This window comes from Falco biarmicus, chromosome 8 (assembly GCF_023638135.1).
Source record: "Falco biarmicus isolate bFalBia1 chromosome 8, bFalBia1.pri, whole genome shotgun sequence".
NCBI classification, from domain to species: domain Eukaryota; kingdom Metazoa; phylum Chordata; class Aves; order Falconiformes; family Falconidae; genus Falco; species Falco biarmicus.
Genome location: NC_079295.1, coordinates 59,876,875 through 59,891,633, shown reverse-complemented (window position 1 = coordinate 59,891,633; position 14,759 = coordinate 59,876,875). Strand labels below are relative to the sequence as shown.

The 14,759-nt window shown below is 52.8% G+C and overlaps 1 protein-coding gene across 2 annotated transcripts in view; it reads right to left on the bottom strand.

The window, feature by feature from the left end:
- FLT4 (fms related receptor tyrosine kinase 4) overlaps positions 1-14,759 on the bottom strand; it is a 59,803-nt gene that overhangs the window by 17,157 nt on the left and 27,887 nt on the right. For both annotated transcript variants that reach the window (XM_056349505.1, XM_056349506.1), the window contains exons 3-12: positions 14,331-14,605; positions 10,003-10,115; positions 8,905-9,067; positions 8,521-8,660; positions 7,655-7,823; positions 6,718-6,835; positions 5,924-6,075; positions 5,005-5,167; positions 3,093-3,237; positions 334-442 (exon numbers count right to left, since the gene is read on the bottom strand). In XM_056349505.1, the coding sequence (XP_056205480.1) occupies positions 334-442; positions 3,093-3,237; positions 5,005-5,167; positions 5,924-6,075; positions 6,718-6,835; positions 7,655-7,823; positions 8,521-8,660; positions 8,905-9,067; positions 10,003-10,115; positions 14,331-14,605 (1,547 nt within the window). The remainder of the gene's footprint in view (positions 1-333; positions 443-3,092; positions 3,238-5,004; positions 5,168-5,923; positions 6,076-6,717; positions 6,836-7,654; positions 7,824-8,520; positions 8,661-8,904; positions 9,068-10,002; positions 10,116-14,330; positions 14,606-14,759) is intronic.

The following is a 14,759-nucleotide window of genomic DNA, read 5'->3' as shown; positions in this document are numbered from 1 at the left end:
AGTGCCACTAGAGGATGCTCTTGGACCAGGCACATGCCCAGCCCAGGATGTCCCCAGCCCAGGACCTGCCAGGGCTTCTCCAGGACCTAGACACAGGCAGCACCGGTTCATTCCCAGGTCTGCCTGCCAAACCCTGCCTGTGCTGTCTGTTGCCAGTGTTCCAGGTTTTTGCCACTCAGCAGAGCTCTGGAGCAGCCCTGCTTTCCTGCTGGCTTCCTAGCCACTGTTGAAGGTGCTAGCTGCGAATGACAGCACCTGACAGGTCTAGGGACCTGCCTATTTCAAGCAGAGAGCTCGGCTGATGCATGTCAAGGGGACATCTGCAGTACTTACTGGTCACGTAGAAGTAGATCAGCCGCTCGTCTCGACCCACTTTGTTAGAGGCAATACACTTGTACATGACTGAGACGTTGGCCTCCTGGATGGCCAGTTTGCTGACTGTCTGATGGAGGGAGAGAGCATAAGGAGTTAGGAAGAGCAAAAGGGAAGAGAAGCAGCATCAGTGCTGCTCTCTGGCAGACAGCAAAGCACACAGTGAGCCTGGCCCCAGGTGGCAGCTGTACCTGGGAAAAGTTTATGCAAAAATAGCCCCTTATTCCGTAGCCCTTTGTGCATTTTAAGCCTCATCTGCTAGCTCTAGCAACAGTGACGTGGATTTATTCCTGATCTCTGCTCCTTTTTTGCAGAGCCCAGCCAGCATAGATGGCTTTCCATTGGGAGCTAAGCCCCTTGGGTCGCCACCATGGGGACAGGCCTGTGCCCAGCAAGGGGGACATGAACAAGATGCAGGGTTGAGGGGTAGGCTAAGCTCCTGCCAAGCTTATACAGCGGAGAGAAAGGAAAAAAATACCAAGGCTTTGATTCCCTGAGCCCTCTGCAGTTAAATGACTACTTAGTGTCCCACAGAGTTCAGTGGATTTTACAGGTATTTACAGACCTGCAAGCACTCCTTTTATCTGTAAGGAAATCAAACCTGTGAAAGCATCCCAGCTCTCACTACTTCAGGAAGAGTTGTCATCTTCTGTCCTTAAACTCCAGGTGTACATAGACACAGTCCTAAAAGCTTCACCCTCCCTCCTTCCAGTAAGACATGACTGAGATTGGGCAAAGAGCCAGGCTGCTGCCCTGGGAGCACAAACCCAGGAGATGCTGCCTCCAAATAAGCCAGGAAAGGCAGCTGGGGAGTAAGGCAGCTCTCCTCCTTCTGTCTCACACGGCACATGTGTGAGCTGCCAAATATGTTACAAGCACTCCCCTTAGAGGAGATCTGAAGTTTAAAGCACAGGTTTCTCCTCCTTCCCAGTTTAAATGACAAGTTCATTACATGCAAAAATCCCTCTAATGGAACAATGTTTAAAATGGAGAAAAAAAAAAAAAAAAAAAAAGCATTCCTACAGGGAAACTACTTTACCTTTACTATTCATCCCATAGACTTTGGGAAGCATTTCCGTTCTAAGTGGCAATGTATTAGCTTGTGTTAATCAGAAGGAACAGTCATTCATTCAGTGCATATTCAACACAGCTGAAGTGACCTTATTACTAGTACTTTTGTGCATTGCCTTTTCCGTTTCTTGGGGTTATTCAATACAGCTGAAGTGACCCTATTGCTGGCACTTTTGTGCGTTGCTTTTCCTGTTTCTTGGGGATTTTCCTTCTAATGTGCACCGTTATGTTTGAGTTGGGGTTTCTGGATTTGGCATCATCCTGCTGTCTGCAGTGCGTGGCTGTGCACTGCACACACTGTGGCTCATTTCGGCCTTTCTGGACAGAATAAAAAACAGGAGGATGGTAAGAGAAGACAGACAGAAAGGAGGAGAGGGAGAGAAAGCAGAGAAAGAGGACATAACATCCCATCACAAATGGAAGAGCTCTCTTCTCACAGAGCTCTTGCACATCCCTGGGCTGCACAACCTAAGTTGAACCTCCAGGACAGTTACAACCAAATAGATGGAATGACAAGGACACAGCTGAGGAACAGGAGGAAGAGAATAAGGAAAAAAGGGAAAGATCAAAAGCGACCAAGATGAGAGACACATCTGGAAGGGGACACAAGGGCTTCTCACCCAGGAGCTCCCACCACCCCTGTTTGCCTCCTTGAGGGACGCCAGTCTCTGACCCTCTACGAAGGAGCTTTGGCTGCTTGGGAAGGAGAAGCATCTGCCTCTGCCACCCTTTTGGCAGAGTGATGAACTCCTCCTGGCCAGGCCAGGGAACGGGAAGTGCCTTTGGAGGTGTGTAGGAAAACAGGAAGTGACTTTCGGAAACAGGGGCCCATTTGTTTGTTCTGCATCCCTCTGTGAGCGGCTGGTGCCCGACACCAGTGGGAACAGGAACCCCGTCACGGTCCAGACCTGACACTCACAGCTACCAGAGAGACAGACACAGAAACAGGCAGCAAAAGCGGTGTCTGGCTGTTTGCAGGTCATATGCTGCAATGAGGGAGAGATGTTCTTTCCAGAGAGGAAATGCTGTGATGGAGAAGTGGGCTCTGTGGGGCACACGTGCTCTCACTCATAAATCTGCAGCGGCTGGATGCCAGCATCTCCATACCACCCTCACCCCCCTGGGATGGGGACAGTTGGATGAAAAGACCCACCACACACTTGCATGTTCCCAAGGCCAGAGATTTCCTGGTCAGTTTGTGACTCCTGCTTAACCTTCTCAGCTGCCCAGGCTGCTCTGTGGGGTTTGGTTGTCCTGGAACAGCTCACACAAGAGTGCTCAGAAATGGCCATGGGATCCCCCCCAGCACACGCTCCCCATGCCCTCCCCAGCTGGGTGCCCTGTGTTCAACAGCAACCAGTGTAAATCCTTCTGCGCAGTCAGCCCCAGAGGGAGCCTCTCTGGACGCAGGGTGATTTCTCAAAGATGACAGCTCTCCCTGGCCCTGGGGCTGCCTGGTACTGCCGAGCCCCAGAGCTGGGAACAGCCGCTGATGGTTTACTTTAGCAGCAGAGGTGTGAAGCCCTCCCCAAATCTGTCTCTGCCAGGCTTTTTTCCAGGCCACTATTGCTGGCTGATTACAAAGGACCAGTCTGAGGGTGCTGTCTGCATCTCCCTGCTCCTGGACAGGCTTGGGGCTACAGCCTCACCTTGTTCCGCCCCTCCACGAACTCCACCCAGGTGTCAATGCTCTCGATGGGGTTCACTGCGTCCTGCTGCGACACATCTTTCCAGTCCTTGCACTCGGGCATCCGGTCCCGCTGATGACGCCTTGCTGCCCGGTGCCTGCTATTGCTAATCCAGCAGCAGGGGAGGAGCAGGAGAAAGAGGAGAGAGACAGAGAGAAGGTCAGCTGGGAAAAGGTGGCAAAAATAGCTTTGTGTCTGAGAATTGACGCCCCTGTCCTCTATCGCTGCACAATTTCCCAGGTCTTTTGGTTACACACAGTTCTGATGTGCTTTATAAGGGTGCTCTGCAATCATGAGTGAGGCAAACACCTATAAATGTGAAAACTGAGGCAGGGAACAGATACTTGTGTCCCAGGCAGTGTCTTCACCCCCAGGCCTGTGGTTTCATGTTAATGGTGGAGAAAGGCAGAAGTGAAATTGGTTCGTGTGTGCCAAAGGAAGTTCTTGATGCCTTTGCTCAGCAACAAGGTCTTAAACCCCTGCTTGGGACTGAGTCAGGGATATCACAGACTGGCTGGATGCTGGCCTGGAGAGCACACAGTGCAGCACCCAAGGGTGCTCCTGCTACCCCTGATTCAATAAATACCAGGAGAGAAACATCGCAAGTAGAGATGCTGCTGGTGTCTGACAGGGCAGGGTGGTACCTGTTTGGGCTGAAACAGGCGTGTGGGAGGAAGTGCCGAGATCTGTCAGGGACCCCAGATGCTGCAGCCTGCAGGGTGCTCCAGAAATGCAGATGGGGCAGGAAGATTGGAGGGTCTGCCCAAAATCCAGGGTGGGAGGTGTGAAGAGAGAAGGCTTATGGTGACAGGGAAGCAGTGGGGAGCTGAGAGCCTGAGAGCAGGGGCAAGGGCACGCGCTGGCAATGCAGGGCAGAGCGCTTGGCGAGGTGAGCACAGCAGTGAGCTGTGTAAACAACAGGAAGCTAGAAAGAAGCCTCCTGCATCCTCTGGAGCTATGCTAGGCAGGAATACGGTGGCCTTGGGAGACAGTGCTCATAATTCATGGGCCTCTGCTTCCTGACAGGGCCACAGTGCACTTGCATGTGATGGAGAGCTCTCTGGCATCCCTGGCTCAGCAACAGCCTGCACAGGGCTGCAGGACCTGGCTTCCTCCAGGCACCCTGATGTCCTCCACCCTGACTGCTCTGGCTACAACTCTCCAGCATCCCTTTTCCTTCTTCCTGTGAGGCTACCACTAAAAAACGCCACTGCAGCCCTGCCTGGTGCTGCCTCAGCTTCCCAGGGTGCAGGCAGTGGTCATGTGCCCTTTCTGCCTGCACAGACACCCTCCTGGCAAACCATCCTAGCAGCTGGCGGAGATCTGGCATTTCTCCTGGATTCAGCAACTCTTCCCCACATGCAGCAGTTCTGCTCACCTGCCTATGAGTGCCTTTGTTTCCATCATTACTCAGCAGAAGATGAAGGACCAAAAAAACACAGGGACCTTAGGGCAGGAATGGGGTGAGCCCCAGCTGCTCTCTCAGGGTCTTACCAAGGGGCTGTGACAATTTCTCCTGCAATGTGTCTCAGTTTCGCCATTAGCACAGTGGTCAGTGGTTTTATTGCAGGTGCTGTGAGGTGTGGCAGGGCCACAGCCATTCCCTGCTGGATGCAGATGGCTGAGAATGCAGGGAAACTATGGAAGCCCTTGACGCCAGCCAGGCTGGGCAAAACTCTCACACAGAGTACAAGAGAATCCGTTATGCTCCACTGCCTCCCCACAGGGTGAGTGGGTATATGGTGTCTGAGCTATCAGTGCTGTCCTCCTCTTGCCATATTGTGGCTGGGAGAGCAAAAGCAAGACAGAGTCTGGACACAGCCATGGTCACATGGCCTGATAAGACATGCGTGTTGGAAGAAATGGCACTTACAGGCTGCGTCGGGAGAACATCCGACAGGGCATCCATGGCCGCCACTGCCACTGGATTACCTCTGGCGCTGGGATGCCATAGACTGTGCAGGTGAGGGCCTGGGGGCTCCTCCTGGAGTAGATGCTCGGGGAAGAGGCTTCCTTCTCATGGATGCGCGGAGGAACTGCAAGGATCAGAGTGACATCATGAGCGGCCCCAGGCTCAGCTGCTGCATCCCCAGGCCAGGCACAGCCCTCCCCAGGCCCGTCTATAGAGACTGGGCACTAAAGCACTATGTGCACTCAGGGCAGCTCCTGGGGAGCTCAGGCCTGCAAAGCAGAGCAAGTTATACTTAGGCAAATTCAAGTGATGTCATTTCTCCTTCCTCTGCAGGGTGTGACTGTCTGGATGCTGCAGGGCTCAAAGCACTGTCTGGCAGCCCCCAGCACAGGGCTACAGAGACTGCCAGAGACAAATCTCCAAGCAGCAGTGCTCTTCCAATGCTTTTGTGCTGGTATCTGGTTCCTGCATGACAGGCACCAGTTTCTGCTGGGGGAAAGCTCCCTAAGAGCTTCCCACCCAGAGGAACTGCCCCCACTCCAGGTTTCGTGTGTGTTGTTGCAGTTGCCCTGCCCTCCAGTCTGCATCAGTCAGTCACCCTCAGCTGCATCTCTAACCGCAGCTGGAAAATTGCCCCTGAGCAAGGCCATATCCTGTCCAGAGTGATGGAACCAGGAACAAAACTGTGCCATATCACACAGACCACAAGGAACCAGTCTCACTGTAACCAGAGCATCCTTCAGCAATGGGGGAGAAGGAGATGATGTAGATACCAACTGCTTTAGGATAGCAATGGGGACTTGATCTTGGAGCAGCCCAAAGGCTGGGGCCATGGATGCAGCACTCTCCCCCTGGCTCCAGACCTGGCCCCCTCCCTTACCGTTGACAATTAACTGGAGGCTGATGCGCTTCTCCAGCCCTGCCAGCCTGTTCCGCAGAACCAGCGTGTATGTCCCAGCATGCTGCTCCGACACATCCTTGATCTGCATTGAAGATTGAGATTGCTTGGGAATTAGCTTCCCGTCCTTGTACCTGCAGGGAGGCAGAGAGAAAATGCAGCCACAGGGAGGAAGTGTCCCATTGGCAGCTGGGCAGGGGTTTGCTGGTCCCCACTAAGGTGCAGTCAGGGTGCCCCTTTCTAGCACTGGGGACCTCTCTGAAGACACCTCTGGGCTTTCTCTGGACCCAAGTTACGGGTCTGTGCGTTGTCTTGTACGGATGTGTGTGGGGTCAGGGACGTTGTAGCTGTGCCCTGAGCAGTGTGCAGGTGCAAAGCTCCTCGATCCCAGCTAGCTCTGGTGAAAGTGCAACACAATGCAGTGCACAGCCTGGCCCACTCCCTTGCTCCCATGGGCAGCCACAATCCTCGCGGCAGGGGTACAAGAGGGGCAGCTCCTGCAGGAGCTCCACTTGGCCCCTCCAGACAGTGCAGAGCTGCCAAGCCAAGCCAGGACCTTTGCTGCTTCTCCCCCAGATGTCACCTCCTCCTGTCCCAAGCTGTGCAGCTGAGAGCCAGGTCAGGTGGGAGAAATGACCCCCATGGGTGGAAAAAAGTGACACATGGGACAATCTTTGGCACAGAGGGACCTAGCAATGAGGCCAGGCTAAGCTTCCCTACTTGACAGAGGGAAGGAGGAGAGGAGAAGGTGGCTCAGGCTAAGAAAGGTGCGTTACCACTGGAAGTCTGGTGGGGGGTAAGCCACGACTTTCACCGGCAGCTTCACGGCTTCATCTCCTGCGGTTGCTTCTATCACTGGGCCCTTCCTCCACTCCACATTGATGAAGGGCTTTTCTGCAAGAAAAAAGGGTGAATATGGGAGAGGAGAGCACAAAGGGATAGGCTGTCACCAAGCTCTGCTACTCTCTACGGGGCCTGACTTCAAGGACCAAGGACAGGTGTGGTGTTGTGGCACTGCAGTTGAACACGACTACTTCTCTACAACAGTAATAACCATTCATAATGATAATTACCACTGTCAAAATAACCAAAATCCACTATTGTCTTGTCTGCCCATACAACCCCCAAGCTCTCTTCCACATCCCTGTTCCCAGCAGGGCCCCCTCCCTGGAGCAGAAGGGAGTGGGTGCCGGGCAGGGTCGGGCAGGCCAGCACAGCACTGTGCTGCGTTAACTGGCAGTTAAAGAGCTGCCTCTGCCTCGCTGTTGGGAGCCAGCAGGCACGCAGGCAGGCTGCGCTGCCCCGTGACTTTCGGCTGCCACGAGACAGCCGCCCAGTGCTGATGGTGCCTCGTGCACCTGCTTGTGCCTTCCAGGCCAGCCAAGCCACAGGGGCACTGCATCTGCCGCAGGGCCATGAGACGTGTGTCCTGCCATCCCACTGGCACTTGGGCCAATTTGGTGTTTGCATCTCTCTCTCTCTCTCATCATCTTGGCACTTTACTGAATGTGATCATGCTTCTAGTGTGGTGCTGGGGCACAGAAGAGCTGAGGGAATGGAGGAAGGTGGGGTCTCACTAAATCAGAGTGGGATGGAGGTGCAGGAGCCCCTCTGGTGAGCCTTGGGCCAAGCACTGCCTAAGCAGTCTGGGGATTGCTCTGCTTGCAGCTCGGCTCTGGCTGCGGCTCTGCAAGGGAGTGGAAGGTGCCGTACCGTGCACAATGACATCAGTGCTCTCCTCCAACATCTGGGCGCCGTTGGTGGCAGTGCATGTGTACTTGCCCAGGTCCTGCTGGCTGACATTGTGGAGGGTCAGGATACTGGAGAGCTCTGTGCGTGTCTGCAGTGACCGGCGCTCGGGCTCCATCACTGCCCGCTGTGTCTGTGGGAAAGGACAGAGAGAGGGGGATGAGAGACATCAGTGGGATGAGGCTGTGCAGACGGGCTCCTCATGCCTCTGCTTCTCGCTGCCCAGCGATTGCCTTTCCCTGGACAGGCATCTCCACCACTGACTGCCGTCCTCAGGGATGGTAAGGCAACAAGCCCTATGTGACTGACTGCCTGAGGCTGGGGTCAGAATTTAGCACATGTTTAGCTCTGGTCTACAGGCCGGTAACCAGGCTGGGAGCCTAGGGGTAAGTGAACAGTGATGCCCTCAGGGGACTCCCCTGTCTCACTTTTCACAAGAGCCAGAGGCTACAACAGGGAGAAGACACAGCAGGGAAGGGACCTCCTCACAGGCTCTCCATAACCAGGGCTGTGTGACTAGAATAGCTCCTTTGAAGCCTGTGATGTTTGCGCTGGTGGAAATGAAGCCACTGTTTGCCCAGGAATGCTCCAGAGCAATAACACCTTGGCAAGGAGGGTACTTTCTGCCAGGAAGAGGGGTCTTCCCTCTGTCTGCCTTCTGCTGCGGGACAGAAAAATGGGAAGCACTCTGACCAAGACGTCCAGGGCACAGCTTGGTTAAGATCATGAAGGCCCTGCCAACGATGTGAAGAGGAACAATGAGGGGGCAGGAGGGGACGACTCAGAGGGAAGTGGTTCAGTGCGCAGGGAGCCGCGCTGTTTGCCGGTACCTGTTTGCCAGGATAAGTCCACTGGAAGCGGACGCCAGAGTTGAACTCGGCCCACACTGTGCAGTTCAAGACCAGCTTCTCTCCCACTAGTAGCTCCATGGCTTTCTTGGGATACAGCTGGATGTCATACAACTCACTCCCTGATGCGGAAGAGGCAATGAAAAGACATTTCTGATCTATTAACAATTTGACTTCAACTATGCAGTTACAGGAAGCTTGGGTATGACCTCCTTCTGCTTGGTGTATCTCTGGCACGCAGTAGAAGAGATATAAGCACCGTGCAGAGTCTATGTAACTAGAAAGCACCATAACAACCCCATGAGCCACACTGACAGACTTCAGAGTCATCCAGGCTGCCCTACCTGCACCTTCCCAAATATTCACCTGTTATATGGATGATGAAGAAATTGGATCTGAAGACCTTCTTGTCGATGACAGTCTCACACTGGACAAACAAGCAGTCCCTGATCAAGTGTGTGGGTACCTGCACCCCCTTCTTGTTGTCCCAGAAAGTGCTTTTCCCATCAATGTGGATGAGGGGATTTTGCTGGAAAAATCAACATTTTGCCAACTGAAATAAGAGGGTGACAGCATTCCCACCCCACCCCTTCCAGGCTTTATGCTAGCTAACACATCCCTTTTGTGGGAAGAAGATGCAGCATCATGCTCTGCTGGCCTCCTGCCCTCTCCCCCCAAGGGTTTGTCATCTAGGAATGGTGGCCTCCCCTACACCCCTAGCAGCCGTATCCTGCACCATGAGCCTCTCCGTCTGCAGAGTGGGCCAGAGACTTCCAGGAATGGAAACTTCTAGTGATAGTTAAGGAAACTGATGCTGATATCCCAAACATCAGCCCCACTGGGATGAGTGCTGACCTTGGGTAGTGTCCTTCCCGGGCAAGGGAAAGGCCCCTGGACCCCAGAGTGTCCCTGGAGGCCTTTGTACAATGGTAACACTCATCCTGGAAGGATGTATTTGCATTGTAAAAAAAAAAAAAAAAAAAAAAAAAAAAAAAAAAAAAAAAAAAAAAAAAAAAAAAGAGAGAGAGAGAGAGAAAAAAAAAAAAAAAGACACAAGCAAACTGATAACAGAGCTGTTTTTAGTCATCAGCCCCAGGACTGCAGCCTCCTCCCTTGTGGGGATGCTGACCACCTAGAGGGTTTGTAGATCACAGAGACCAGAGAAAACAGGGGATGCTGTAGGGAAATGGGATTAAAACAAAGTCTGGTTTTGTTTCATAGAATTCCACGGAAGAGAAGCAAGGTTGGCAGGAAACCCGTGAGGTCTGCCCAAGGGAACTGGCCAGCACAGCTTCAACCAGCAAATAAAATGAGGAAGCCAGTGGCTTGTACTTTCCATGGAAAGTGTATCCCTTGCATTTCCCATTCCTGGCAGTGCCTGTTCTGCTTCCACTGAGGCAATTACAAATGCAGAACAAATGCAATACATCTTGGTCCAGAGTCTCCCGCTGGCCGAGCTCTCACCGAGGTCAGCGTGACGTTAAGATCTGGGATGGACACGAGGCACGGTACCCAAGTGTTCTCCTTCTTGCTGATGAGGAGGGTCTCCGGCTTATTGATAAATGGCTGTTCAAAATCTGAAGAAGAGATATAAGGAGAAGAACAACTAAACAGGCAAGAAAAGAACTGGGAAGGGAGACCAACCAGAAGAAAAGGAGGCTTTCTGGCTTTCTTTAACACAGCATGAGCTTGCCAGAGGGAGTTGTCACAATGTGTGACAGTCAGAGGAGGCACCTGGAGCTTGGGAATGCAAAGGGAGCAGCTAAGGTTAGCGCCTAGGCCAGCTGGCTACTCCACACCAAACACTGTACTGATGGAGCAGCACTTGTGTGACATTTGGGTAGTGCTGGAAATTGCCTCCCTTTCCTGGCCCCCTCAAGGTCTCTGCTTGGGTTTGACCCTTCGTGAAACCAGCAGGTCTTGTCCTAGGCTCAGTGCCTGCCCAGCTGGTGACTGTGCGTGGCCCCACAGCAGGGATGGTGCAGGGCTGTGCCGCCCTGCTGCAGCGGCAGGCAGCTCGACCTTCCAGGGTGAGGAAGTGATCCGCAGCAGAATGGTATGCAGATGTCATCCTGCAGCCATCCCAACCGGCAGATAAACAGATGAGCTGAGCTTTCCAGGGCTGCCACCCCATCGCCTCCTAACTGCTGCAAGCACAAATATTGACAGGAAGAACAAAACCACCCAAAATTAATCAGTGAAATGACTTAGCAAGGCCAGGGACGTTACGCTAAACTCTATGTGGAGGTAGCACCAAGAACCAGAGCGTCTGCAGAAGGGGCTGCCCCATCCTGCTCAGCGTGTCGCCTGTGTGAAATGAGAAAAGCTCAAGCAAGGCCTCACGGTGGAAAGGGTTGGTGGCAGCATATAAAGCAGGTGTGTTGTGGCCCTGACCCATCATTCTAGGCACCATCCAGACACAGAGTGCAAAGACCTACCTGATCCCAAAGAGATGGCAAGCTAACAGGGCAGCACAGACCCCGTTCCTGGCTCTTTTTCAGATACACTGAAAGAACTGGTGAGACCAGGATGCAATTACGCTTGTATCCCAAGCCATGGCTGGGCAGAGGGTAAGAAATGTGTGGTTTATCTTGCAGTGCCTCATGCCAGCTGCACCTACTCACCTGCCTGCTTGGCAGCACTTTTGGTTTGAGGGATTTTCTACTCTTTGGCCTCTCCCAAACAGGGCATAGAATCAGCACCCACCCAGGCTGACTAAATGTGAGCAAGATAAAATTGGAAGAGACAAAGAATTGCGAGGCTTCTTGGTGTCCTCTGTCAGTGCCTCACTGATAGATATTTCTTCTGTAGTACCAGCCCCTGCCTGCCATTACCACAGGGACACATGCCTCACAGGATGCTCTGAATAGAGACTGGTCCCTAGTGTCTCCAGTGCCTGGTGGTGCCAGTGTCTTTCCTCTCTAAGAGTCGTGTCTCTGGAAACGTCCACCCAGCATGTGGTCATGATCAGTTCTGTTCATGGAAATTGTCCCCTGCAGGAAGCAGGCTCTATAAGGAGGTGGTGGGTCCCCAGCTGGGAGATGTGGGGCTGCCCCTGGGATCTGCTAGGAGAGATTTTATGGCTTCTGGTATGCTGGAATCAGACCAAATGGTCCCAGTGACCTTAAAAGTTACTCTTTATTCACCTGGATTGCAGCTAAACCATTGATTTTAAGAGACTGTAGCATGAGGACATCTGTTTTTCCGCCCTGAGACTCCTTCCCTCTACTATCCAAGCCCTGAAGCTGCCTGTCTAAAATGACAAGTGGATTTAGTAATGATCCCCATTTGGGCATTCTGGCTGTTCAGATCACGTTGGGGCCAACTCAACCCAATGCAGTGTTCCCACTGTTAAGTGCACAAGGGAATTCCTTTAATTTTTGATCTGTAAAGCTGTTGCTTCAGTGATAGTCACGCTGCAAAGACCTACTCAAGGTGAAGCACTTTTTTCTACAGCTTAGGTTAAACAAGCCATACACAGGAAACACATTGGTCAGCTCTTACGAAAATACAGATTGCCCAGAGAATTCTTATCTTTGTTTCCTGGGGTTTTGCGCTGCCACCGGATTGCTGTCTTCTGAAATCACAGATTTGATTCCAAGTGTGAACACGTTCCTCATTCCTCTCCTGAGCCCTGGGCACGTGAGAGGAGAAGGTGCACAACTGCCAGAGATGAGAGACTGTGAGGTCCCCTCCGAGCTCAGATGGCAGCCAAGAACTGATTTACTGGGCTGGTCCTGCTGCCAATGAGCTTGTGATTCATGCACTAACTCCCCTCTCTGACCACATCACATATTTTCAATAAGGCTGTCTTAATGGGTCGGATGGGAATAATTTAGCATCTTCTTCATTAATATATGCTAAGCTTTATGAGATGGGGGCTGTACATATCCTATTCTACCCTGATGAGGCATTCCGTATGTTTACAGTGCTATCTGTATCTGTAATATAATACACACCTAACCAGACACATGGGAAATGAGACATATGCACGGAGAGTTCATTTGAGAACTGAGCTGCAGGTAAAATACAGAAGAACCCATTTTTCCAGCCAAGCACAGATATTTTGTTCCTGGCAGTTCCACCAAGCTCTTAACATGAGAAATGAGGTTGATGGATAAACCTGTGGTCTGATCATGCCGTCTCCAAACATCCCCAACACTTACATCAGCCCTTACAAGCTCTCCAGGGACAGTTTCACATTGCAGCCCAGTTCAGCAGGAACAGGCAGAGCTTTATCTGGATGTTCTGCAATGGCTACAGTTACCGTATGCCTGGGTTTTCTTGACATGTCCCTTCTCCTGCCTGAAAGCCTGTCCTGTCTGGAAAGGCGGATTCTGAGGTTTCCTGGATGCTTGATAGCCGTAACAGGGCACAGCCTGACTGGAATGAGTATGAACATGTGCTGCATAGCCATGTGCACAGCAACACTGTGAGGTGTTGGCTGGATCTGTTGCACACACACTGTCCACGGGCAGTGAGTCCCATGGGCCCTGACAGCGTGGGATTTATTGCCCCTAAGCTACACCGCACGTGCACACTTGCTGCTCTCTGGTAAACAGGAGAGCCATTACTGAGCTGCAGATGAGGCTGGAGGTGAGAGAAGGTGGACAAGGGGTCAAAGTGGCATTTGCTGGATAACAAAGAAAATCACTCTTGTAAAAGCACTCTCTGCATGTAAGCTTGTACGGTTGTACTTATTTTCAGCTCGTGTAAAAAGCTCTCTGCCTCCATCCTGATACAACGCACTAGAGTGTCTGAACACCCCAGTCCAACTCACAGATGTCTCCTCACAACAGCTCTGGGATCCAGGGAAGCTCTTTCCTGTTTTAGGATGGGCAGCAGAGCCTACAGCAAGAGGAAATTGCCCAAACAGACCTCAATGCCTCTCCAGCAGCTGCCCAGCTTTTCTGATTTGCCCCTGCATTTTTCTCTGCATAGTTGCAGAGGCAAATTTGGCTTTGCTCTGGGACTTCTGAAAAATGCATCTTGTGTGTCATGACCTGCCTGGCTCGTGACAACTGCACCAACTAATAAATGGGGGTGGAAAGAGAAATAGTTCGGCCAACTGTTTCCAGGGGACAGTGCTCATTTATCTTGCTGAAGTGTGCTGTGAGCAGTGGGGGAGACTGCGGAGGAGGAGCCCCTGGGGCATGGAGAAGCTGAATATTGGCCTCGAAGCCACTTGCTGAGCTGAAGTTCCAGCTCCAAGCCCAGTGGCGAGCCCTCCTCCTCCAAAACACATCTCATAACCCTGCCTGTGCGGGGAGTCCCTGTGCAGTGCAGAGAGGAACATCTGGGTCTGCCACTGTGGAGTTGCTCCAGGGCCATCAAGCCTGGGGACAGGAGGAGGTTGCACATGGTGGGTTTGTACCACTCCCCTCCCTGTCTCAGTCTCAGCTTTAAGGTACATTATCATCCCTAGCCTAGCCGCTAGCATCCCAGAGAGCCCCCAGCTGCCCAGTAGCTAACTCTTGTTCTTTTTTTAGCGCTGAAGCATCTCTGAGGCCTGGCTCTCACTCCTTAAATTCCTGCATTCCAGCCCGGCTGGAGCGATGCCCCCGGGCCGGGACGTAATTGAATCCCAGGCGCTGCCGCCATGGACGGATATTGGTTCCCTGGAAGTGCAGGGAGACAGCATTTGGCCCCTTCCCCGAGCCTGCAGCAGCCAGGCTCTGCCCTGGGGGGCTGGGGGGCATGTTGGGCTTTTTAATCTTTCCGATATTATGCTGGTGCATAGGCTGCCTTGATCTCCCCCAGCCTGAAGGTGCACACCGCCACGTGGCTCTTACCTCTCACAAACACATAGGTGCTGACTGCTGTGGTGCCGTCGATCTTGGCATCAATGTACTTGTAGTAGCAGCGGTAGTAACCCGTGTCGTTTGCCTGGGTCTCCGTCAGCACCAGGACTTTGCAGTATGGCTTCGTGCTGGTCCCCTCGCAGTCTTCTTCTTGGATCGCCCGGCCGCTGCTGGGGGCTGCTGAGGCCACCAACTCGGTTTCCTTCTCCTTCCCAGCAGGGTCCACCTTGCCCCCGGGCCACGACCACTCCAACGGGTGCTGGCCTCTAGACAGGGGCAAAGAGGACAGTTAGCTTTGGGCCGAGCAAGGGTGAACGTGGTGGGGATTTAACTGCCCTGTGTGACTGCACACATCTGCACATGGCCCTGCCAGCCATGTGCAGGGACAGCATGGAGGAACAGCCATCCTCCAAGGAGAAA